The 26535-nt window shown below is 45.5% G+C and overlaps 1 protein-coding gene across 1 annotated transcript; it reads left to right on the top strand.

Annotated features, from left to right (window-relative positions):
* Nucleotides 1-3513: 3513 nt before the first annotated feature.
* Nucleotides 3514-11607, top strand: AHSG (alpha 2-HS glycoprotein). Its single transcript, XM_077754418.1, has 7 exons — nucleotides 3514-3792; nucleotides 6201-6311; nucleotides 6694-6778; nucleotides 7135-7298; nucleotides 8949-9050; nucleotides 10166-10249; nucleotides 10884-11607. Exons 1-7 carry the CDS (start codon nucleotides 3580-3582, stop codon nucleotides 11217-11219), a joined length of 1095 nt encoding a protein of 364 aa, XP_077610544.1. The 5' UTR covers nucleotides 3514-3579; the 3' UTR covers nucleotides 11220-11607.
* Nucleotides 11608-26535: the final 14928 nt, after the last annotated feature.

Raw genomic sequence — 26535 nt, 5'->3', positions numbered from 1 at the left:
CTTTGTGCCATCGGACACAGTGAAGACCTGTAACCTTCCTTTGACACCCTTTGCTACAAATCTCTTGGAAAACATACCAAAATATCATCTATTATCATTTTCTTTTTTTTTAATATTTTTATTTATTTCTAGGAGAGAGAGAGAGACAGTGTGAGCAGGGGAGGATCAGAGAGAGAGAGGGAGATACAGACTCTGAAATAGGCTCCAGGCTCTGAGCTGGCAGTCAGCACAGAGCCCGACGCGGGGCTCGAACCCACGAACCGCGAGATCATGACGCTTAACCGACTTCATGACCTAAGCGAAAGTCGGACGCTTAACCGACTAAGCCACCCAGGAGCCCCCATCTATTATCATTTTCATTGTCAGTAGGTAAATGGCAACATTTCTATCTAAGGAAAGTGAAAAAAAATTGAGGGGCCGTTTTATTCAGCTTGACTCTAAAGCATTTCAGTTTGTAAGGATTAGACATATGGAGTGGTTGAGATAAAACCAATGATACTCACAAAATACATTGAAAAAGAGTTCTGATGATCTTCCCATATCGGAGTTCCTGCGAAAGCCAGCATGGAAACAGTGTCAGAGGGAAGAGGCAACGCCCGACCTGACCTACCAGTCAAAGGGTGGAGATATAAATCAGCCTGATCCTTCTAATAGGCAATTTGGTCAGAAAAACTGAGAGCTTTAAACACTTCCAAATTATTCAAACCAGTGATTTCACTACTTAAGAATCCATCCTGCGAAAAGAACTAGAGAGCCAAAGATTCCCAAATTTTAAAAGTTCACTGAAGCTTTGTCTATGAGAATGATCAACAGAGAACGAACTAAAGGCCCAACAATAAGTGAATGGTTACATTGTGATACACACAATAGGAATCAGAGGCACTCATTATGTTTTCTAAGTATATTTAATGACGTGGGAATATATTCAAATTATAACGTTAAGTCAAAAAAAGGAGAGACAAAGTTGTATATGCAGTACGATCTATATTATGTTACACATAAAATAATTATTTAAAATACTTCTTGACATAGAAAAAAAAGGACAAGATGGAAATGCCCCACAACATTGCCACTGCTTTAAAAAAGAAAGAAAGAAAGAAAGAAAGAAAGAAAGAAAAAGAAACATTGAACTGTGTATCTCTGGATGATGAGATTGTGGATGAGTTTTGTTTATATTTGACAGGATGCTGGGTGAGATATCAATTGCTCTTTACCACATGCTTTCTTTTTCTACCGTCAGTGAAACAAAACCATACCTTGTGCTTTAGCAAGTGTCACCCTCGGAAGTTTTAAGAACAAAGCTACCAAAAGAAGTGCTCCAAATGCAAGCAAAAATGATCAAACCGAACTTTTTATCTCCCTCCTCCCCACTTCAGGTCAGGAAGGCAGTTGAACCACCTCTGGAACAGCGTGGGAATCTCAAATCAGAGGAGACCCCGAACTTCACTTCAGGGGTGGGAGGTGGGGAAGGGGGGCAGGGGGAGCACAGGGAGCATCGCATCAGGGAAGGAGTCTCCTGCGCAGCAGGATGGCACCAGAGAGGGGGTGGCGTCATGACTGCAGTATTTAGGTGGACAGGTTTAAAACCAGCTTTGTGAAGCCCCTACACCCTGGGTGGCCTCAAGAGCCCAATTTTCCAAAGCTTAAAGAAGGGGCAGTACGTAGCTAAGAAAAGGCCTTTGGTTTAGAACTGGTCCCAGAGCTGAGAGCTGAGACAAAGGGACGCTTGATCAGAGGATGCAGGAGGGACGTCTTGCTAAGGACTTGATGGGGCAAGCAGGACAGTGACTAGCTCACGGGTGGACAGGCCAGCGGGATGTGTCTGAGGACCAGATGAGATGGGTTATCTGGCCGAAGGGGCCAGCGCAGACCCTTAGAGCACAGACAAAGGCAAGGGGGTTGGGGGGAATAAAGTTAGATTTCATACACCCGAGCTTCCGACACATGAACTATGTACCCACTACATATATTTCTCTGACTTTCAAATTTTTAGTGATGACCGCATTTTGTGTCTTAAAAGATGATTTAAAAGAAAAGCCCTGTGCCCACGCAGAGTCAAAGCCCTGAAGAAAATGAGGCAGAAGGTGGACGGAAGGGAACCCTTGATCCTGAGGATCAACGTGCTAGATGACCAGAGCTTGTGTTTTGTCTCTAAGAACCGGGACCCCACTCTCAGAACCTGGAGTCCCGACCACAACTTCGGAGCCTTTGTCGTGAAGATTCTCCAGGATGGTATGAGCACTTGGGAGAGAGTGTGCCAACAGGCCCTACAGCTACCTTCTTGGCTCTGTCATACTCCCCCCTTCCTTACTCCCACCAAATCAATGTGGATAAGCTTCCTTGTAGACGGCCTCCCTTTTTTTTCTCTTTTTTTAAAAAATGAAATGCTGTCCTCTGAAGCAATACTCAGACAACAGAGTAAATCCATCTACACACAATGGTGACCTCTAAATATTTGAAGAACAAGTAGTCTTCATGTTAGGGCTTCTTTGCTCCCAGCTAAACCCAGCCAGGTCTTTCTCTCGTATTTTCCAAGCCTCTCACTGTCTCGCCCCCCCTCCTCTAGGTCACACCTGGGATTGTCAAGGGCCACTTACGAGCAGGGCCTGGAAGCAACACAGTGGCCCTGTGCTCTGGCCATAAGAGACTCTAATTCTGCTAAGGTGTGAAGGTCGTCATGGAAGTGTCTGTGTCCTTAAGTGCCCCCAAAGCAGCTCAGCCTGCAGTGTGGGGCTCAAGACCGGAGCTTTGCCAGGGAGTTTGTGGTAGACCAGGGCTCCCCTCCGCTGCACTTGGGAACTGAGCGAGCTGCCAATGGCACCCAGCTACCCAGGAGACCCAGGTCAGTGCCCATGTGTGCAGGGCCCAGGGCGTACGTTCTGAGGGAGCAGAGAAGCCCACCCACCTCTCTTCTAACCTTGTTCCACACTTCAGGCAGAAATCTTTCCCTTCCTCCCTTCTTTTCTGCAAGGATCTTACCCAAGGTCTCAGCATCTCCCATAGCTCTCTCTCCTCCCTCTAGATCCCCCGTATCTTTGCCACATCCGTGGGCCTCGTTCTCCCTCAGGAGGAGATGATTCTCTCTGACATTAGGGGATTTTATCACACTGCTGCCTGGCCCCACTTTCCCCTCAAGGCCCCCATGCCGTGCTCAGATCTCAGTAGAGGGCCCTCCCGCTGCGCTGCGGCTGAACCCGCAACACTCCAGGGCCGGCTGGCCGGCCCCTCCTCACCTCACCTCGGTGCACACCTCATCCCTTCCGCCCTTCCGCGTTCCAAGCCGACTTCGGAGCATCTCCCCACCCCCTTCCACCTGCCCCCAGCAGCATTGACTTTGGCAGATTTCTTGGGGACCAGTGATGTCCTAACCTGTTTGCTTTTCCAGGGCTGATGTTTGCAGGGGTTTACTTGGAACCAGAACAGAAATCATCCCACGTCCTTATGCAATTCCACCGTCAGGTTCTGACAGATAAATAAAGCCCTCGGCCCTCCATTGGTCTACTTTCCAGAGCAGAGCACCTGGGTTGGTCCTGAGGCTCCAGCCATCTGCCCACCCGCTGGGGCCCCTCCGGAGCAGCCATGAAGGCCCTCGCCCTGCTCCTCTGCCTTGCTCAGCTCTGGGGCTGCCAGGCAGCCCCTCATATTTCAGGTCTGGTTTATAGGGAACTGGACTGTGATGACCCAGAAACAGAGCAAGCAGCCCTGGTGGCCGTGGACTACATCAATAACCACGTTCTTCAAGGCTATAAGCACACCTTGAACCAGATTGACAAAGTGAAGGTGTGGCCTCGGGTAAGTGAGCCTGCTGCGTCTGAGCTGAGAGAACCTGTGTGTGGTGCTCAGCTGGGCGTCTCAAAGATCACATCCCCCAACACAGTGAAACTGCAGAGGGGCAAGCTCTCTGATTTCTTCTCAGGAGCGCGGGAGGGGGCAAGTAGGAGAGTGAGACATTCTGAGCTGTAGTCAGGGGTCTCCGGACGGTGCCAGATGGGGGTGAGGAGGTGTGTGAGACAAGAAAGGCTCCAAGGAATATTTTGAACATCCCAGGTAGAAAGTACGGCTTCCTAGAAAACTGTGTGCACAAGACACAGGATTCTGGCTGACTGGAAACCACTTCTCTTTTCTTTGCTTCTGGTTCTCTGGTTGAAAACTGAGAATGAATGAAACTAGCATTTGACAACCATCTACTGGGCGCCAGGCCCCTTCACACACGCCATCTCCTTACCCCCTTGCAGCCCCCAGCCCTGTGTGGTAGGTCTTATGAGAAGAAACCAAGCTTCTGACATTTAAGGATTTCTGTGGTTGTTCAGGATCATATAACTTGTAAGCATCAGCTGGGATTTGATTCTGAACCCATGTTCCCTCCTCTGCACGGGTTACCTCCCAAAGAGAGGTACCCACATCTCAGAAAGAAATCTTGGCATGAATGGTGTTTACCTCTTCACATGCTAGGTAAGTAACCGAAGGAGTCTGAAGCCAGTGATAATAAAGATTAAGCTGGAAAATATGGCTTGGGGATCAGTCTAGAGATTTGGAACAATGGGAAAAGGTATATGTCTACTGCCTATTTTGAATTAGATTTTATATTTGATGAAGAATAATTCTTTCAGCAAACAATTGATTTCAAACCTTCCATGGGCAAGAACCAGTGTCACGTGCCATGAGAGATATTAAGCTGAACCATAAGAAATTGCTACTTTTGTATATTAAAAACAGTCAAATGTTGGCATTTTAATGGTTCAACCTAATACAAAAGTGAGGAAGACATAGAGCCTACAAGGTATTTACAACCCAGAGGAGAGAATAAGGTGAGCATCGGGATGTCGGGACTAACCTCTGATCTCACAATGGAACAAAATATTTGACATCTGGATGGATTTTAGGAGTGCTAGAACTGTATTGAAGCACAGTGGTGGTTCGGAGAAAACACCCATGAGGTCAGGGGAAATAACACACCACGTACGAATTGAGGGAAAGGTAACAAACGGACATTGCAATTTTCGCTGAAGGCAGAGCTTGAGAGGTGCTTTCCTAGAGAAACCCGGGAGCACCTGACTCCTAGTCACTGCAGCTCTGAGTGTTTTCAGGACGTTTAATTTGGGCACATCTGCATATCATAAAACACAGCTTCTCCTTGGCAAAGAGATTCCTAGGTTTCAGGTGCTAGTGAGTCAGGCAGAACTAAATGAGAGGCAATCAGAGCTGGGCTAAAAGAAAAAAAATACTTGTATCTTCCGGATTTTCCAGCCTTTGAAGAAAGGATACGGAAACAGATGAACTGGCAAGAACAATTAGAAGAAGTTTCAGGGCTCCGCTATCTGCCTTCCTGGCTGTTACTAGGAACTCTCAGCTTGCGCAGTCTCAGAAGGAGGCTCGCGCTTCCCCCTCTTCCCCAGCAGGGGGCAGTAGAGCAGCAACTTGGCAAGCCCCAAACCAAAGCCAAGGACAATTTTTCCTTTAGGAAGGAAAAGAAAATGGAGAAGGAGGGAAATTAGATGATGAGAGGGAAAGCAGAAAAAAGTAGAGGGAGGGATGGAGAAGACAAAGAAGAGACCATTAAGGTAAGATATTATCCTACACCACCTTACTCTGCCACTTGATTGAGAAAAAAACGAAAGCTGAGTTTCTCAAAGCGCCGACTGAAGGGTGAACTTTTAAAAATGAAATAAGTAGGGGCGCCTGGGTGGCTTAGTCGGTTAAGCGTCCGACTTTCGCTTAGGTCATGATCTCGCGGTTCGTGGGTTCGAGCCCCGCGTCGGGCTCTGTGCTGACTGCCAGCTCAGAGCCTGGAGCCTGTTTCAGTCTGTGACTCCCTCTCTCTCTGACCCTCCTCTGCTCACGCTGTCTCTCTCTCTCTCCTAGAAATAAATAAAAATATTTTTTTAAAAAATGAAATAAGTATCGGTGCTCATTTTTAGCTTCGAAATAGAGCTCAGAGTGATGCCTGTGGTTCCATCAACCTGTCCAAGGCCACACAAGCCCTTCTTCTTTGCAAACACCGTCTGAGCTTGCTCAGGTGACAGAAGTAGACCCGAGAAGCCCCGGTCATTGTGCAGGTCAGGTCAGAGCTCGGTGGAGGTGCAGACCTTTCCCTCACCTCTCCAGCAGGCGTAACTTGACGCCCAGTGGGTGCTCACGCTCTGGCCGGCTCAACAGGATCCGGGGGCGAGGCTGCTCACGGCTTCGTTGTGTCTCCACAGCGGCCAATGGGAGAGGTGTTTGAGCTCGAAATAGACACGCTGGAGACCAAGTGCTACTTCCTGGACCCCACCCCCGTGGCAAACTGCACCGTGAGGCCACTGACAGAGCACGTGAGTGCCCCTTTTAGAGTGACTGCAGGTGGTGCCCCAGCCCGTTCCCTGGAGGTTATACAAACTGCAGGCCCATTTTATCCAGCCTTGCAGCCTGCCTTCAGGGCTGACCAGGGTGCAGTTGCTAAAATCACCATTTGAAGCTGCCTTCCCTGGGGCCGAGTTTTACACCAGCTCCACTTTCTTGTTGCAAAGAGAAATGCTCCCCTCCCCCAAACCGGGGAGCATCGTGTTTCAGTATCCCCTGCTCAAGGTGATTTCATGAGGCTCATCTTCGTCAGTCATCTCAGAGGGACCGTCCCACACCCCAGCCCCGGGATCCCAGTGGAGAAAGAAAGGCCAGCCCTCCTTCTGAGCCTTCTCTGTGGGTTTATTTCTCCAGGCTGTGGAAGGGGACTGTGATTTCCAGGTGCTGAAACAGGATGGCCAGTTTACCGTGTTGTTTGCAAAGTGTGGTTCCAGTCCAGGTAGAGTTGACGATGATGATTCTTCTTCTTATTTTTACCTTGTGGAGGGAGGAAAGGACCTGCATTGTTTTCAGTGTAACTAGTTTTAGCTACTTTGTTGGTAAGGAAAAGAAGGGGCCCAATGTCCTGGGACTGGGAATTGTAAAACTTTTTAAAAGAGCTTTTGTCGTTGGAGATGAAAATGGGAGGGGCTCCTGCGTAAGTATCAGCATGACAGGAGCCACCTGAAAGTTTAGTGAGACGCAGAGAAAACACCTGAAGCCATTTGGAGCGTATCCTTAATTGCAAATTAAGCAGAGCTGGGGTGAATGCTGTGGAGAGTTACAACCCAGATTCAATTTCCTCCTTGTGCGTAGACTCTGCGGAGGACGTGCTCAAGGTGTGCCCACAATGCCCCCTGCTGGCCCCACTGAACGACACCAAAGTAGTGCACGCCGTAGAGGTTGCACTGACCGCCTTCAACACTCAGAGTAATGGCTCCTATTTTCAGCTTGTGGAAGTCTCCCGGGCTCAACATGTGGTAAGACGGAGACCCTCGGGCAGTCAGGGCGGTTTGGTGGCCCTTGGGGGAATGCAGGTGATAAAGCAGCGGGAAGGGACAGAGCAGGTGCAGAGGCTCCAACGAGGAGGCAAGGTGGGTGGTAAGAAAAAGGAAAGAAAGTATCCTCAGGAGTATGAGTGATATAAGAACACTGGGTGTCATGAGGACCCAAAGAACCCTCGGCACGTCACCCATGCTGAGTCACTCTGACAGCCACTGCCTTCCCTGGCTTCCTCGGTAGGTACTGGTCAACACCGGGGTTGCTGTGCAGCAAGCGGGAGTTCCGACATTATCCAGAAGCACTCCCTGTAACCTCAGGGGGCGCCACATCTTTATCTCACCTCACCGCTCCTCGGCCGCAGCCCTCTCCTAATTGAGACTTAGAAAGGCCCGTGCCTGCTTACACAGGTGGGCGTGTAGTGGCAGGATCCTACAGTGCCTCTCGAATCACTGAAACAAATCAAACCGCACAGTGGATTGTTTAGCACACTTGAGTGCAACAGAATTCTAATATTTAAGAAATGCGGTCTTCTGGACGCCAGCCATGGCATCCTTGAAGATACTTTATAGGTATAGGCGGTGATTTTTTTTTTTAACAAATAGTTGATTGTCAAGTTGGTTTCCATATAACACCCAGTGCTCATCCCCACAAGTGCCCTCCTTCATGTCCATCACCCCCCCTCCCCCCCACCCCCATCAGTCCTCAGTTTGTTCTCAGCATTCAAGAGTCTCTCATGGTTTGCCTCTCTCCCTCTCCCCGCTATTTCCCCCCTTCTTCTTCCCCATGGTCCTCCGTTAGCTTCCTCCTAATCCTCCTATACATGCAAACATATGGTATTTGTCCTTCTCTGCCTGACTTATTTCGCTCAGCATAACACCCTCAAGGTCCATCCATGTTGCTACACACGGCCAGGTTTCATTCTTTCTCATTTAGGTGGTGATTCTTCTAATCAACCAGAATCTGTGATTCTCTGAACACCACCACCCCAGACTACACCAAATAACGTATTTTGTAGCATCCATATGCTACAAGAGAGAAAAGCACCGTATCCTCCATACTTTTCTTTGGATTTTTCATTTGGTCCTGCTCTGCGGGATACAGTGGTTGGGAGGAGTGTTCATCTCCTGACCCTCCACCCTATCTTGGAGTAAACTGAGCCTTAGGTCTCAAAGTGTAGCCCGAGAGGGAAGGTCATGAATCACTATATTGTACACCTGAAACTAAGTACACTGTATGTTAACTAAGAGGAAGTAAAAAAAAAAAAAGAAAGAAAGAAACAAAACCTTATTAGAAAGGAGGGAAGGCCAGGAGAGGGTGGGGCACAGGGTTCCCACTCAGGTCAGTCAAGGTCAACCCTCTGGGTTCCTGCTTCCTATCTAAACACTCTGCCCTGAATGATTGACAGTGGACACTTCTACCCACTTCACCTGGGTATACAAGCACTTCAGAACACAATGCCATGATAACTGCTCTGTGTAAGCCACCGGGGCCACGTTTCTGGCCACACGGTGCAGTCTACGTGAACGTTGTTCCCTGGAGTGTGCAACAGTACTGCCCTGGACTCTCCTTCCCTGCCTTTTCTGGTTAAGTCATGTTGCCTCTCATGCATTTTCCTTTGTTCTCATCAGCCTCTTCCACCTTCTACGTACGTGGAGTTTGCGGTGACTGCAACTGACTGTGTTGCTGCAGAGGTCACGGATCCAGCCAAGTGCAACCCGTTGGCAGAAAAGGTGAGCAGGCCAGGTGCAACTGGTGGTAGAATAAGCATCCTCAGCAATTAGCGTCTCGGGCCGGGGAAAGGAGATCACAGTGAGGAATACCCGCTCCCTGTGGGTCTGGGTCATGCCGGGCCCTCCTCCATAATGTCACCTCCCCCCGGAAGAGCTGTCACTGGAGTCATCTCACCCACAGGAGGTCCCTGGAGTTGGGAGAAAGACAGAGACTCATTCCTAATTAGGCTAGGTCATGCCCAGTTGCCAGGAGGGTGTTGTAGATTTTCTGGATATACCTCTGATGTGAAATCTTTCAAGTCTGTGAGGAGTAATGTCCACTTCTAGGAATTTACCCCCAAGAGATCACCAAAGGTGTTTGCCAGGAATAGATCTAATAAGATAGCCCATCATTGATTCAAAATGACCCAAAAAAGACTCAAATCTCCAACAAGAAGGGATCATGGAATAAAGTATGGTACATCAGTAAATAGAAACTTATACAGACCTTAAAAATATATATTTTAAAAGAATAATGAATGAGAGAAGAAAATATTGTAACATTATAGTGGATGAAAAACAGGAGACAAATGGTATAGTCGCAATGATCCTAATTTTTTAAAAATTTTATTTATTTATTTTAAGAGAGAGAGTTGGGGGGAAGGGATGGACAGAGAGAGCGAGAGAGGGAAAGAGAATCCCAAGTGTTGATTGTGCAGAGCCTGACGCGGGGCTCAATCCCATGAACTGAGATCATGACCTGGGCCGAAATCAAGAGTCAGATGCTTAACCAACTGAGACACTCACACGCTTCACAATGATCCTAATTTTTAAAACATTTAAAAATAAGAAAGAAATACATGCATGTTAACAGAGGTGCCCCGGGTCACCACAACTTCTGGGACTTGGGGCCGTCTCTTAGCATCTCAGAGCATGCCTGTATTTCCTACCTTCTACTCAGAGTTACATACTGCATACCTTCTAGAGACAGAAACTAGATACTTTAGGGGGAAAACATTTTTAACAGATTAAGAATTTAAGCTTCTTCCCTCTGACTTGTTGGAGCGTCAGTGAAACTTGAGGAGGAAATCCACTTTTCAAACCAGTTCAAATAGCTTCTCTCTTTCTATGGGCAGCAAAATGGCTTCTGTAAGGCAACGCTCACTGAGAAGGTCGGTGGGGAAGACGTTGCAGTGACCTGCACTTTGTTCCAGACACAGGTAAGAGCATCATGGATATATACACCTGCCCTCATCTTCAGAGTACAGTGACGCCCTAACGGTTATGCAGTGTGTTAGTAATTACAGGGCATAATTAGACAGACAGTATAAATAGCTGTGGGGTATGTGCAATGTATCAACAAATGAAAGCATATTTCAGCCACGCCTCCGCCTCCCAGGAACTAGTGGCTGCAGGGCAGAGCTGATCCTAAGGTGCAGCTGACAAGTCCACCTTTCTATTCACAGAGGGTGGGGATGGTATTCTGAGCTGCACAGAACAGGTGGCTAGAGATGCCTGGCAGCACCCGTTGGCTACAGGTATAAATGATAAGAAGGGGGCCACCGCTGGTAAAAGCTATAAGGCTGGATGCGTTTCTTGTGGGGTGGATGTGTAAGTCCACTGATCCCAAGATAATTGGTGAGAAAGGGGTACCAGAGGCCAGTTACCCCTCCCTTATGGCTCTGATGACGATCCTTTGCACCTAGGTTGTCTTTTTTTTTTTTTTTTTGCCAGATTCCTTGCAAATGAAAATTACTACTTTGGGAGAATTGGGTGGGGTTCCATCCAGAAGCATGGGTGGCCTTGCTTGGGAGGAGAAAGGTAGTTAACATATAGAAATGGTCCTCTCTCCAGCCTGTGCCCCCACAGCCCCAACCGGATGGCGCCGAAATGCCCACTACACCCTCTGTGGCAGACCCAGCTGCATCGCCATCTCTTCCGGCTGACCCGCCTGCAGCTGCCCTGGTGGTGGGGCCCGTGGTGGCGGCAGCCCCCCAGGTACCCCTGCCAGGACACCGGGCACACTACGACTTGCGCCATGCCTTCATGGGTGTGGCCTCAGTGGAGTCAGCCTCGGGAGAAGCACTCCACGTGGGCAAAGTGCCCACCGTGGCACAGCCTAGCGTTCCAGTTGCTGCTGGTCCAGTGGTCCGTCCTTGCCCAGGGAGAATCAGACACTTCAAGATCTAGATGTCAGAGATGAGAAGATTTGGCCCAGGAACATAGCCACCGTTTTGTCCAAGTCTGGGTATGGGTGGGGGCGTCGTTTGCTATCAAAGCTGGTGCTACATTGGCCTAGATTAATATCAAGTCTTCAATCCCAGCTCCTCTTCATTCTTCATAGGATGGAAGCGAGGGGGTGAGGGGCAGTAGTTCCATGTCATGGAAGGTAGAAGGCTGGCAACTTGATTGTCATTGTTTTGATGCTCAACCGCTACCATTGTGTTCTCTGCCTTCTTTGATCTCACAAAAACGATTGGAACTGTGACTTTGAGAGGTGCTCTTGCCAACCGAATATTAGCTTGTAAATAAAAGTGACTGAAGGACCTTTCTTAATAGAGAAGGTTCTAAGCTTAAATGTGGTCATGATTATTGCCTTTTCCCTCCAAGCTCACCTGTGTGGTCTGTCTTCAAAACAACCATATCACAAATGTCCCTAAGCAAAATCAAAATGAAAATAGAAATAAAAAGGAACAAAAATCAGCTGTATTACTATGCACAGGGAAAATGATGAGACCAAGATCTGCTCACAAGCCACAGAATATACCCATTTCTTAGGAGAAAATCATTCTTTTCATAAGAGTCAGAAAATGTTGCTAAAGGAAGACCCAGTGCCTGAACTTTGTACAAACCAACTATTAGTTTTCCCCAGTATCCAGTGAAGGGGTGATCTGTAATTAACACAGGAGCCTCACTTTAAGTATATCTCTTTTTTTCTTTTTTTTTTTTTTGAGAGAGAGAGCATGCACAAGCAGAGGAAAGGGCAGAAGGAGAGGGAGAGAGAGACTCTTAAGCAGGCTCCATGCTGAGCACAGAGCCTGATGTAAGGCTCAATCTCATGACTGTGAGATCATGACCTGACCCAAAATCAAGAGTCAGAGGCATAACAGACTGAGCTACCCAGGCTCCCCTATCTCTTCACTTATGTTTAAAATAACTGTTGATGGTACTGTATCCACTTCATTTAATGATAGAGGACTGGTCTTTCTAGCCAATCCATTTTAAGACTTTAGGTTAAAGCTCTGGTTTATAGTATGAATACAGGAGGGATACCTGGACAGGTAAATCCAGAGAACATTTGTAGATACTATCCAAGTGCTCAGATAGCATAAAGGAATAAACAGTTCATATTATAGAATGGTATCTAGACAATTTCAATGTTTTGTCTGCTACCATTAGGTTGTTCTGAGCGAGCTAAATAATAGACCCATTCAGACAGAATTTTAAAGGGGAGATTATACTTCAATAAAAGGTGCTAAGGACAAAAAAAAAAGTTGAGTCACTTCACTTGAACCAGGAGACCAGATCAAGTGTTGATACTTTATTACTCTTGCCTAGAGGTTTTATCAATATTCCAGTATCCAGAAGGACTGGCCAGGAAGGCAGGAAAACCACTACATATTTCAGAGGCCTGGGAAGATGAGGAAGGTATGATCAACTGGGCTAAATCCTGCAGAAAGAGCAATGAGAACAAGGACTGAGGAAACTCCACGGGTTAGTTGATGATTTGGAGGTCATGGTGACCGCTGGCCGATGTGGTTTCACTAGGGAGAATGAGTGAAAAGCCTGCCTGCAGAGGGCTGACTGGTGGGCTTTGATAAGGAGAGGTAGGGACACATGCATTCTCCTCTGTCAAGCAGTTTGATGGTGAAGAGTGGGAGAGATAGGATGCAATCCAAAAACATAACTGGGTCGAGGGAAGATTTCCTTTTCAGGAAAGAGGATTTTTAAGCATATTTAGGGCACACTATGGGAAGAGAGGGAAGAAGAAAGACAGAGGAGGTGAAGGGGCAGGGTGCCAGGAGAGAGATTTAGTAGAGAGCTGGGAACAGGAGGGTCTGAGCAACTCCACCAAGGATCTGGCCCTTCCTTAAGGGAGCTTACAAGAGGATCCTGAAAAGGCACCTTTCACCCAGTACTGAAAGAGACTCATGCGCTTTCCACCCTTGCTACACAGGTATTGCTATGAGGGAGCACATGGAGAAATAGAGTGTTTTCCAGGGCAGGTGGTCGATACCCAACCCAACATAAGTAAAAAGGGAATGCTACTGGTCTGCATGCTGGGAATTCAAATGGATGAGTCCTACCTAAGGCATAGCCAGATCCAGTGGTTCAAAAGTTACCACCTCTCCTCCTCACCTCCATCTGTCAGCAAGGCCTGCCTTCAGTCATAGCGGGGATGGCCCCTGGCAGCTGCACATCTACATCAGCATCAGTGCTTAAGCCTGAAGAAAGAGAGAAGGGGCAATTAAGAAGAGCCAAAGGAGGAACTCTTGGGGGGGGGGGGGGGGGGAATTGCAGGCAAAAAAAGCCTAGAGGTAGGAAATATGTTGATGTGGCCAAAGATGAGAAAGGAGGCTAGACCGAAGCAGGTAAGAGGAGGAAGAGGATTTTAGAAGATGAGGGTGAAGATGTGGATGGGGCTAGATCATGACTTCAAAGATCTTTGAAGTCCCCAGAAAGAGCTGGGGTGTTATTAGTGCAAGGGGGAACCACTAAAGGTTTTAAGTAGGGCAGTGGCATAATCTGATTTATGTTAAAAGATCCCCCAGGCGGGGCGCCTGGGTGGCTTAGTCGGTTAAGCATCCGACTTTCGCTTGGGTCATGATCTCGTGGTTCGTGGGTTCGAGCCCTGTGTCGGGCTCTGTGCTGACTGCCAGCTCAGAGCCTGGAGCCTATTTCAGAGTCTGTGTCTCCCTCTCTCTCTGACTCTCCCCTGCTCATGCTGTCTCTCTCTCTCTCTCCTAGAAATAAATAAAAATATTTAAAAAAAAGATCCCCCAGGCTCCATGGATCTCAACCTGGGGATGGCTGAGGTGGAGCTGAGCTGTATCACCTTTCCCCCAGAGGGACGTTTGGAAGTCAGTGGAGGCATTCACCTGGGGTGCTTACTGGACAGAGGCCAAGGATGCTACACATTCTGAAATGGACAGGCCAGCCCCAGTAATGAATCCTAACAATGAACAATGATGAGCTAATGCCCCAAATATCAGCAGCATTCATGTTGTTAGTTGCTGTAGAGAAAATGGGTTGTAGCTGGGCAAGAGCAGCCACAAGATAGGAAGTGACTGGAGCTTTCCAGGGCAGAGGTAAGTGTGTACCTTAGTGTGAGATGGCGGCCAGGAGAGGTGAAACTAGGGTATAATTTTCAGGTAGAAATCCTTGGAGCTCCTGGTGCATTTGGTGTGGGGGTGAAAAGGGGGGCCGTGAAAGATAACTTCTGGATCTGTGGCTTTGCTAACTGGGTAGATGGTGGTGTCGTTCACTGAGGCAGAGGGCCCTGGTTCATTTCATGTGAGTTACCTCCTCTCTGTTCTTTCCTCTCTGTCTTGAATTATGCTATTGGTTTTTCTGTGTCAGGCCGATAAGGCCTTGATCTCGTAGCTCTCAAGGAAGCAGTGAATCTGACAGACCTGAGTGATCTGGGCCAACCTGCCACCCATCACCACCCTCATTCTACCGCCAGGTAAATACATTAGCCTAATAGAGTGATAGTGAGGATTCAATGAGATGCTAGAAGTATGTGCTTAGAGCCTTCTTGACCTGTTCTGGCTTCTCAATAAGTGTCCTCCCTCTCTGCTTCCTCTTCCCTGTCTTCTGAATTTGGTGGCTTCAGAAGATTATGTTCTTGACCTTCTCTTAAATATGTACTCTTTCCTTGGCATGTCTCACGATTTTAAGCACTCAGTCTTGCACAGAAGATGTCTAACTTAACAGCTCCAGTACGGGTCTCTTTTTTGAATTCCAACATTACATTTCCAAATGGCTCCAGGATTTCCTCGCTTGAATTTATCTGAAACAATTTCCTATGTGATTTATTTTACCAAAGAGATGCATACCTGAAGACTCAGCATTACTGAAAATGTGCATATTCCAGAAAAATTTCTTCACAAGGATCAACATAATTTAGAGAGGGTGAGTTATGGAGCTGTTAAGTCTCCTGCCCTGAGAGCGCATTTTTTTTCATTAATGCTGCTCTATATATTCTCAGCAGCATCTTTAATATTTTGCAGAGTACTCACTCCTAAATTAATGGCTCTGCATGTCTCTCACCTCCTTGCCTTCTTAGTGGCTTTTTAATCACATCTAACTCCTGTTCCAAGGTTATTGAATTTCAGGTATATTTTTCAGTACTGTACCACTACCACCAATTGACAATATTTGGCTAGTATTAGGATGATAGTAAGATTTACAGCCATAATAACAGCAAATATTAGAATAATTGACTAGCAGTCATCAAAATCATGGGGGAAAAAAGCATGGGTCCCATGATATTGACACAGGCTGCTAGGTATCTCTGTCTTCCATGGGACAGTCATATGGCAATGTCATGAACAAGGCTTACAGGTACTTACTTTAAAAATACTCAGTCCTTGACTAATTTTTAGAATTTGGGGAATTCAAGTTGTTTTCCAATTTCCTGTATAAGGTGAGGCTGTATTGCTAATATCCCACTCTTTAAAATTTGTGTGACTTAGGGCACCTGGGTGGCTCAGTCAGTTAAATGTCCAACTTCAGCTCAGGTCATGATCTTGTGGTTCGTGGGTTTAAGCCCCACGTCAGGTTCTGTGCTGACTGCTGACAGCTTGGAGCCAGCTTTGGATTCTATGTCTCCCTCTCTCTCTGCCCCTCCCCCACTCATGCTCTGTCTCTTTCTCTCTCTCTCTCTCAAAAATAAATAAACCACTAAAAAATGTTTTTCATTTGCATGACTCAAAATCATACAACATGACTATCATAAAATATAACTATTCTGTATGCTCAAGCCTCAACTGGTCCATTTATCTTCCAAACTGATTCCCATCCCTGCGTCTTTCCCTTTTCTGGTTCATAATGCCCAGTCACCCAACATTTAAAATTTTATTCATCACCTGGTAAATTCTATTCTTTTTAGTCTTTAAGATTTCATGCAAGAATATGTAACCTATACAATGTAGCACTCTTAACATCGTTTCCCAGTTCATTGTTTTCATAAAATATTGCTGGTACTGGCATATACTGCCCCTCCAGCCTCTAGCCCTTTCCCTGTCCCTCTACCCCGGTCCCCTAAACCCTCAAGCACCACTAGGAATATGTGAAATACAATGCCAACGTACTAGCATTCTTATCATGAGAGACAGAGAGAAAATAGAAAATGTCCGCTCAGTAGCTGACCCTCCTTTCATGGCCTTCCAGAGCTAAGCATGTTCAGTGTCTAACACGGCTTTATTTGAAATAGCAAAAATTGTAAACAACATAAACTTCTGGGAATGATGACTGACTAAATTTTGTCACGTCCATTCCATGGACTACCACACAGAAATTTAAAATCATGTTACAAACACTTAACGATTTGTATAGGAAAATACTCAGAATATATGTTCAAATAACAAGATCCTAATTTTGTATGTAGACATATTCATATATACACACACTCAGGCATGAAAACTACACTGCCCAGAAAGGAAAATGTTAAACTATTAATAGTGATTATATCTGAGTTATGAAATCATGAAGAGTTGTTCTTCTTTATTGTATTAATTTCTATATTTCCTAAATGCTCTATAATGCTCATGTATTAGTTTTATAGAAAAAGATTTTTATTTTGTTTGCTTAGAATGGGGGCTATTAACAAACTTCTTCTACAAAGGGTCAGATCATAAATGGTTTAGGCTTCGTGGACCATATGGTATCTGTCTCAATTCCTTGACTCCGCTGTTATAGAAAGAAGTAGCCATAGAGGATACATAAACACATGGGCAGGACTGTGTCCCAATAAAGCTTTATTTACAAAGTTAACAGCGAGGTGTATCTGGCTTTCAGGTACTTGTTTGCCAAAGTGTCCTAGAACAGTAGAAATAAGGAGAAATGGAGTTGGGAGGAAAATGGTGGTCATAGAGCCGGGTGGTTCCATATGGAGTTGGGTACTGGTCCCTGGAGTGAGAGCAGTCAAGTAAGAAAGAAGCTAGAGTGTTGCCATAGGGCTAATGAATTTGTCTGAACAACAGCAAGGTGAGGGTGGAGGGCAGGAGTGTAAGCCTGGACCTCAAGACTTTACAGCTGAGAGGGAGTGACCAGAAGGTCAGAAGATGACAGTGACTGTAAGGGGAGGCTGATGCTACCACGTGTCATGACCCTCAAAGAAACAGGTTTCACACNGGGTCCCATGTTACTGGATGTCAGCATCTGTTCAGAATTCTTAGGGAGAAGTTCTGTCTTGGGGGAAAGCCAGGCTTGATGTGAGTCCAGGAAACGACTAGGTTACTAAGGTGGGCAGGTGTATTTACTAAGGAAAGGGAATTTCAGAAGACACATCAGAAAGAAAGATTTGGGCAAAAGAAGGATGCTTGATGGTATATCAAGTTTGAAGGCGAGCACACAGAGCACATGAAGAAGATGACACTGGTTAGAGAGGACAGAGCAAAAGGGGTTTTGCTGGGAGCGTGTGGGGCCTGCAGGGATTTGTGTCGGGAATGGGCAGGCAGCAGCCGTGTGGATCCAGGGCCCTCAGTACAGGAAACAACAGTAACCTCTACGGGATGCGAGGCCTTTTCCTAACTCGGTCGCCTCCATGCTCCCTTCTCCCCCAGTGTCACCTTACCCAAAGCCATGCAAGGTGACATTGCCTTCAATCCCCACCGAGAGGAGCCCCAATGGAACTGGACCAGGCAGCAATGTTTCTATCATCTCTAGTGCATTCTCCATTGTATTCCTTTTTATTTATTTTCGCCTCCTCTTGGTGCATCGCCTAGAGGGAGAATGCAACAAGGAAGTAAAAATAGAATGACTTCCTCCTAACTGACTTTGCCAGCTTGAGTCCTCCTCCTTCCAGCTGCCTCATACTGGGCTACCAGAGGCCTTCACCCAAGGCCCAGATTGCAGCTCTGTCCTACATAGGGAGGCTTCATGTGATCACAGGTCTCCAAAGCAGGGAGTGCGAACCCCAGGGAACGCACAAGGTAAATCACCGGCTTATGGGGGGGGTGTGTGTGTGGAACATCAGAAATCCATTTCTCCAATTTTTAATATTTTACTATATTTATTGGCTGCATACATCTGATCATGTGACAATGAGTTTTCCTTTTAAAAATGGACTTTATTCTTTTTTGGAGCAGTTTTAGGGTCACAGCAAAGCTGAGCAGGAAGTACAGACATTTTTCATATACCTCTGTCCCTGCATAGGCACATCCTCCCCCCGCCCCCCCATTATCAACATCCCTGACTAGAGTGTTACGTTTGCTCTCATCGATGAACCTACATTGACGTGTTGTCACCCCACATCCACGGTTCATCTTAGGGTTCACTCTTGGTGTCTAGGTTTGGACATATGTATAATGACAAGTATCTACCATTATGGTATCATACAGAGAAGTTTCACTGCCCTAAAAGTTCCTCTGTGCTCTGCCTATTCACCCCTCTCTCGTCTCCATCCCCTGGCAACAACTGAAGTTTTACTGTCCCCACAGTTTCACTTTCTCTAGAACGTCATATTATTGGAATCATACAGTAGGCAGTCTTTTCACATTGCCTTTTTTCACTTAATAAAATGCAGGTACACTTCCTCCAAGTCTTAGGGCTCATTTCCTTTTGGTGCTGAGTAATATTCCGATTCTGGATGTACCACAGTTTATTTGTCCATTCACCTATGCAAGGACATCTTGGTTGCTTCCAAGTTCTGGAAATTGTGAGTAAAGCTGCTATAAAGATCCATGCGCAGGTTCTCGTGTGGACATAAGTTTTTGTTTCATTTGGATAAATGCCAAGGAACATGACTACTGGATTGTTTGTATGTTAGGAGAATGTTTCATTTTGTAAGAAACCCCCAAACTGTCTTCCAAAGCAACTGTGCCATTTTGCATTCCCACCAGCGATGGATGAGCACTTCCTCTCCCTCCACACCCTCACCAGTATGTGGAGTTGTCAATATTTTGGATTTTGGCCATTCCCAATGGTGTGTAGTAGTGTCTCATTGTTGGTTTAATTTGCTTTTCCCTGATGACATATGATGTGAAGCACATTTTTATGTGCTTACTTGCCATCTATATATCTTCTTTGTTGAGATTCAGGTCTTTTTTCCATTTTTATATCAGGTTGCTTGTTTAATGTTTGAGGGTTTTTTTTTTTGTTTGTTTGTTTGTTTATTTATCTTGAGAGAGAGAGAGAATGGGGGAGGGGCAGAGGGAGGGAGGCAGAGAGAGGATCCCAAGCAGGCTCCACACTGTCAGTGCAGCCTGACTCAGGGCTCAATCTCATGAACCATGAGATCATGACCTGTGCCAAAACCAAGAGTCAGATACTTAACCAACTGAGCCACCCATGTGCCCCCAAAATAAATCTATTTTTATTTTTATTACAAAGAAAGAAATTAAGCTTTGTTAATATTTAACATATTAATTATTGATATAGACCTATGTAGTAAACAGTCATACGCATATTAGGGATGCATATTCAAACCATTTGTTACTAATAGGGTGCATGATTTAAAAATCCCTAATACATGGAATAAAGTCTAGATTCCTTACCTTAGCATTCAAATCCTTCCAAAATTGGCTCCCACCTCCTCTGTATCCTGTCTCCTGCGTAGACTATGCTCTAATCAAATTCAGCTACTAGATCTCATCTGAACACACCCTGGGATTTCTTGTTCATGTGCACCTCATGCTACTCCCTGCCTTCTCCCCAACACCCCCGAACCATATGTCTAAGTGCTATTCCAAGACCCATCTCAAATACCCTTTTCTTCCAATAGCCTTCCCTAAGCCCCAGCTGTAAAACCCCACCCTTTTCTGGACCTATTTTATGGCACAGAGCCCTTTCTATTCTATTTTGTGGCTACTCGTTTGCATGTCTCAGATTGTCTGGTTCATTTTAATTCACCCACTTATTCTTCAGCCTGCATAGAACATTGCCTTGTCCTTATAAAGGCTCAAATAAAATCTTTGTTGAGATGAGACATGGTAAGTGACACCACTTCCCTCCCACGTCTTGACCCTCAACAGACTGAGACTCCCAGTTTCCAAATAAAATAAATGTTCCCAAGTGAAAATCCCCTCTGCTTCTCTCCAGTACATCCCCAGAGTTGCCTGTCGTCACCTCCTCTCCTGCTCAAAGTAGCTGACTTTCCCTCGCTCAAGCTCCTCTGCCCATACACCCCCCAGCTCCCCATCACTGATTACTGTCCATCCTGGCATCTTTTCTCTCCCAACGGCAGCCTCACCCTTTCCACTGACCACAGATATTTTCAGATAATCCTCATCCTAAAAATCTGCTCCCTTCTCTCAAGCCACTTCCCTATCCCTCCCCTTCCTTTTTTGCCACCACACCTCCTGTTAGCAAATGCTTACTTAAAATTTTTTTAAGGAGTGCCTGGGTGGCCCAGTAGGTTAAGAGTCTGGCTTCAGCTTAGGTCATGATCTCACAGTCTAGAGTTCCAGCCCTGTGTCAGGCTCTGGGCTGATAGGTCAGAACCTCCAGCCTGCTTCAGATTCTGTCTCCCTCTCTCTCTGCTCCTCCCCTGCTCATACTCTGTGTCTCTTTCTCTCAAAAATAAATAAAACATTTAAATGTTACATGTTCACTAAAGAAACTTTAGAAAATACTGAGAAACTGAAAGAGTAAAAATAATGTCTCCTGTACATAGTCCTGTATCTCAGATACAGACACTGTTAACATTTTCCTGTACTGTGTTCATGCTACCCACCCCGCATTTCATGAGGTGCTTTATAAACACCATGGAATCACTCTGTAGTTGCAATGGTCTGTCCAGCCTTTGTAATTTAACATCGTAACACAAATGTTTTTCTTTGTTACCATGTTTTTCTGTGTTCTAGGGCTGACAGATGTAATTTGTAACAAGTCAGTATTTCAGCAAATGGACTTACCATAAATTTACTCAATCCTTCTCTCTCCTCGAACATTTAGGTGGTTTCCACCTTTTCAGTTATAAGTATCCTGACAATAAACAGTAGCATGCATACAATCTTCCAATATTTATGAATACTTTCTCAGGGCAGAGTCTTAGAAATAGAATACTCCAAAAAATGATTATTTTAAGGTTACTGACATGTATAGCTGAGTTGTTTTCCAATACATTTTACCCATCTGCACTGCCAAGACATGAGAGCGCCCACTTACTAAACTTTCGCCATCACTCGCCATCACTGTTTCTCCCACAAAGTGCTACCTTACATCTGCCTGAGTAAATAAAAAGATAATTTATTATATTCCTATCACGTCCCAATCCACTATACTTTGGCTCAGAGTCACACCAATAGAATGAAATTACTCTGAAAAAAAAAAAAACGTCGCCAGCAACCTCCTTATTTGCCAAAACCACTGACGCACTGACTTGTTTTTCCTTCTTTCACTGTTTCATCTGTCTGTGAGGCTGTCATCTACCTCCCATTTGGAGTTTGTCTTCTGTCTCCATCTCCTCCGGCCATCTCCAAAGTGTTAGTGTCTCTGGGATTTTCTTCTCAACTCTTCTTATCTTGTATGCTCTGCCTGGCGAGTTCATCTACAGGGTCAACTGACTGTGTGACCTTATTCCAAGGTATCCCCCTTCTGCTTTTCTAACCTCCCCTCTCTAATGGGCCTGTACCATCATAAATATACTCAAATCTTCTCCACTTTTTAAAAGGCTCTTTCTCTTTCCTGTATTNCATTTACAGCAAAGCCTTTAAAGACAGTGGTCCTGTCTCAACTTCTTGAACTCCCATCTATTTTTTACTGAAAAGTGGTTTTCACCCCCCACTCCCACCCCACTGAAACTGCCGTCAACAGTGGTTGCCAGGGACCTCCTGGGTGCTGAATCCAGTGGACACATATTTAGCACTTTACTTGATTTAAGCTCTTAATAGTATCTGATCCTCTGATTCTTTTAAAATTATTTTCTGAATTTAATCCTCCCTTATTGATGGAATCCAGCTTTCTCCTCTGTGGTTTCTCAATCTCATACTTCTGTGTTTTGTTTTGTTTTGTTAGTTCATCTTCCTCTGCTTGTTCCTTAAATATTAGTTTTTCCAGAATTCCAACCTGATTCCTATTACCTTATCTGCCTTCCCAGAGTGAGGTCACCCAGTCCCACGGTTTTAGCTTCCATGGGGTTCAGATGATGGTTCTGTTCATCCTCTGTAAGCTGCGGTCCGTGTATACAACACCTATTACAGATCTTCTCCACTTAGAAATTTGTCAAGGCTCCCCAATTTAGCAGTCCCGAACGCAGGTCTCCAGTCCTCCCTATCCCTCCCCCCCCCAATCCAAAAATCCCTCCACCCAGTCACCTCACCTGAAACTTCTGGGCTCATTTTTGACCCTCTCCCCTCCTCCTCCCTGCCATATTTGTTGGGCTGCTAAGAATTGATTTCCTACATCTTTAATACAGCTTAGTCCCATCCCTTCTCCTCTGTGCACACTGTCACTTCTGTCACTACAGCAGTGTCACCTCCAATAGATCTCTTTTTGTTCATGACTGTATCAGTCAGGGTTCAGCCAGAGGAGCAGAGCCAGTGGGAGGTATTACAGGAAATTGGTTTATGCAATTATGTCTCCCCTTCTCGTGGGGGCTGAATAAACAGTCCATATCTGCTACTGGAGACTGAGGTCCACAGGACAGATGTTCAAGAATAGAAGGTCAGTTGTGAAATGGGGGGATGGAAAGCAGGATGGAACCCACACGCATGAACCCTCTTAGGATGGATGGACATCCAAGTCTATTCTTTTGCCTCTGACATTGGTGTCACAGATGTCCTGAAGAAGCTGGATCACTGCTACCTTGAATGATCTTTTTTTTTTAATATATATTTTTAAATTTTATATTTCTAGGAGAGAGAGAGAGAGACAGTGCGAGCAGGGGAGAGTCAGAGAGAGAGGGAGACACAGACTCCGAAATTGGCTCCAGGCTCCGAGCCGGCAGTCAGCACAGAGCCCGACGCGGGGCTCGAACCCACGAACCGCGAGATCATGACCCAAGCGAAAGTCGGACGCCTAACCGACTAAGCCACCCAGGCACCCCTACCTTGAATGATCTTAATGAGAACCAAGTTCTTAAAAGCCTTTTAAATTAGGAAATGCCTTAATCCAATAATTCACTTCTAGGCATTTGTACTAAGAAAATAATTAAGGGTGTGAACCAAGATTTACCCACAAGAATGTTAATTGTAGCATGTATATAACAGCAGCAAATTGGAAACAATCTGCATATACATCAAAGAAAATTGGTTTGAAAAATAGAACTGCCAGTGAACTACTGTGCGGTAATTAAAAATTAAGTTGTGCAAATGAGTTTATTTATACATTAAAATGTTCATGATCTATTATGGGACTTCCAAAGCAAGCTACAATATACTAACTGAGTATTATGTTATCTGTATGTAAAATGTGTATTATATGTGTATAGAAGAAAATCTGGAAAGATATCCATCAGCTATTAGCATGCAATGGGATATTGTCATCTTTTTAACTTTTCGGTCTTTTTGATTCTTCTATAGTGCACGTGAATTTCTTTGTTCATATGATTTTTATGAGAGAAGAGTTTAAATAACTTGTAGTGGGTTCTCTAAGCCCTTCATCCAACTCCATTAATAGACATAAATGCATTTGAATCAAAAAAAGGAGAAGAAGGAGAAGGAAGAAGAGAAGAAGAAGGAAGAGGAGGTGGAGGCAAAGGAGATAGAGAGGAGAAGAAGAAGAGGAAGGAGAAGAAGGAGAAGAATCAAGTATTAAGACTTAAAATTGGTGGAACATGCATCACATGCATGATCTCATTTAGTCTTGGAAAATATACATGTTGTCCCCATTTTTAGCAGAGAGAGAACTGAGTATGGGAGAAAATAAATTGTACCTGTGCCCGAATTCATGCAGCTAGTGACAGAACCATCCAACAGGCCTACCCAACTATAAGTCCTGGGCCTTTCCATCACACTGCACAGCAGAGGCCCCACTTGGGAGCACCCACCCCTGAGGCTAGTGCCCACACTGAAGGTTGAAAACAAAACTGCTCTGGAGGTCATTGTCCTTAGATATAAGCCCATCAGAGGCCAGGGTCCCTTGCATTAATAGAAGCTGGATCGAAGCTGTGGGGACATATATTGGTTTTTCCCTGTAGTTAACAGATTAATTTTCTATCTTAGTATTTACTCAACCAGATTCATGACGAAGGAGAACAACAAACACCACCCACTCACTGAAGAAAGCACTGGCTTGGAAGGTTTGGAGTTCAATTCCCAGCTGGAGGCATGGTCTTGGGCAAGTCATGTAATTTCTCAGGATGGTGGCACACCATTTAAAGAGAATCGTGGGTGGCCTGCTCAGTCTCTGAGAACACTTCAATTCTGTGATAGATGTATTATCACACAACATGTAGGAAGGGCATCTTCTTATGGGAAGGAGGATAGGAACAAACCTTTCCAGTGTCTTAAAGACCTCAGTTTCACCAAACATCACAGAGAGATTATCCTGTTCTTATTTTCAAAATGAGGAAACTGGTTTAAAAACAATTACAGGGACAATTTCTTATGCTTTTAGGAAACTTCCTGCCTAAAACTTCATACTCTTTCTTCCTCTCCCCACCCTTTTCTTGTTCTTTTTAAGAATCTCTGATTATGATAGCTTCCAAGTTTTCCAGAAACTTGGTGAAGGACACATTGATGCTTTTGCTGCCAGAGTGGCAGAGGACCGACACATCTTTTTCCTCCGATGGTCCCACGCAAGTCCCTGCCCAGCTCAGCCACACATCCTTTAGCCTGGCTGAGGGCATTAAAGACAGAGCCTTGAAAGGGACGTTCCTCATTCTCTGTATTCTCTTTAAGCTTGAGGACCCGGGCCCTGACAGCTCACATCCATTATTGCCACTGGCACCGCTCAGAGTCTCCCAGAATCTCAAAATGCAGATTTCTCAACTGCATTTTGAAAGCGAAGGAAATTTAAGCAAGTCTTTCTTTGAACGCCGCAAAATGGCAAGGTGATGCTCGCAATTTACAAAGGAAGAAAACCACTTCAGAAATGTTGTTCCCTGTTCAGTTCCTAACTGGAAGATACCAGTGCAGTGGGGAAAGGGCGGGAAATGTAAAACAATGGGCCCTCTCCCTCCAGATTTAGGGTAGAAGTTTTCAGTCTTCCCTCCTTCTCTGCTAACCCACCCCTGTATTCTCATCCCTCTTCCCTGCTGTTTCCCCCCTCTCTTTCCCACCCGCCCTTACTCTCACAGCAACAACAGGAACTGCTCAGTTCAGTGAGTCTGTGGTAATGACCAGAAACAGGCATAACTGAGGTGTTCCATCCTGGAGGACAGAACCTTCCCCCTGGCCTCCAATGCAGTGCTGAGATGTCTGCTGCCTGTTCTCCTCTGTGCTCCCATAGCATCCTGTCATTGTGTGTGTGTGTGTGTGTGTGTGTGTGTGAGAGAGAGAGAGAGAGAGACAGAGACAGAGACAGACAGACAGACGGAGTCAGTCTTCATTAGGTGCAGATTCCGGATTTGTGAGTCCACCTACACGCTAATCCTCATTTGTGCCCCCAAATCCGCACCCGTCCTATTTTCACGGTCGCCCCTCAGCATGAGCACAGTGACGAACAAGCTGGGTCTCCTGAGGCAGCTGGAGGTCTTGGCTGATGTCAGACAAGGTGACTGCTCCTTGGTGCTGCTCTCACGCTGTAACCGAGCATACTTTTCACCAGCTATTTAGTGCCACGTTTTTTCACAATTTTGTACTTTTTGTTGATTGTGCTATTTGAAACAGCCCCAAGCAGAGTGCCAGAGTGCTGTGTAGTGTTCCTAAAAACAAGAAGGCTGGAAATGCATATGTTGGGTAAGCGTCATGCAGGCAGGAGTTACCATGTCCATGAGTACAACGTTAGTGAACTAAGTGTATGTGAAATAAGACGTCTTTAAAGAGAAATATGTAAAACAAGGTTATGTATTATTGATCAGTTGATGAAAATGTTCTGACCAGAGGGTTACTGGCCACACACACACACACACATGACAAGGTACTGTACTTTCTCCTTACAAATGTCTCTTCTCCAGGCTACATGTACTTTAGGAGTTTCACCTCTTGTTCACATGTCCATCTCCCCTGCTATTTAGTACCTGGTACTAAACTCCTCCTCAGGAGGAGTTTGATGAATGAAACACAAATGACCACCTTCTAAAGCTGTTTGAAGCACACTGGAAAATCCCCAGTTCACCAGACATCTCCCACTGGCCTGAATCCCCATGTGGGTAGTTTCCATAAGGTGATTCATGTGAGAGGCCGCAAGATAAATTCATTTGTAACGTAACCAAATGAATAAAACCATTCATTTGTGC

Source organism: Crocuta crocuta, unplaced genomic scaffold, assembly GCF_008692635.1.
Source record: "Crocuta crocuta isolate KB4526 unplaced genomic scaffold, BGI_CrCroc_1.0 scaffold70, whole genome shotgun sequence".
NCBI lineage: Eukaryota > Metazoa > Chordata > Mammalia > Carnivora > Hyaenidae > Crocuta > Crocuta crocuta.
Note: the sequence above shows the minus strand (reverse complement) of the source record. Positions and strands in the feature narration are given on the sequence as shown.

What these genes read in the sequence shown, in the direction of transcription:
- AHSG (XM_077754418.1), top strand. Translation starts at nt 3,580, where the DNA reads ATGAAGGCCCTCGCCCTGCTCCTCTGCCTTGCTCAGCTCTGGGGCTGC. An exon ending in AAGTGAAGGTGTGGCCTCGG is followed by an intron (nt 3,793 to 6,200) that starts GTAAGTGAGCCT and finishes GTGTCTCCACAG; the next exon opens with CGGCCAATGGGAGAGGTGTT. An exon ending in TGAGGCCACTGACAGAGCAC is followed by an intron (nt 6,312 to 6,693) that starts GTGAGTGCCCCT and finishes TTATTTCTCCAG; the next exon opens with GCTGTGGAAGGGGACTGTGA.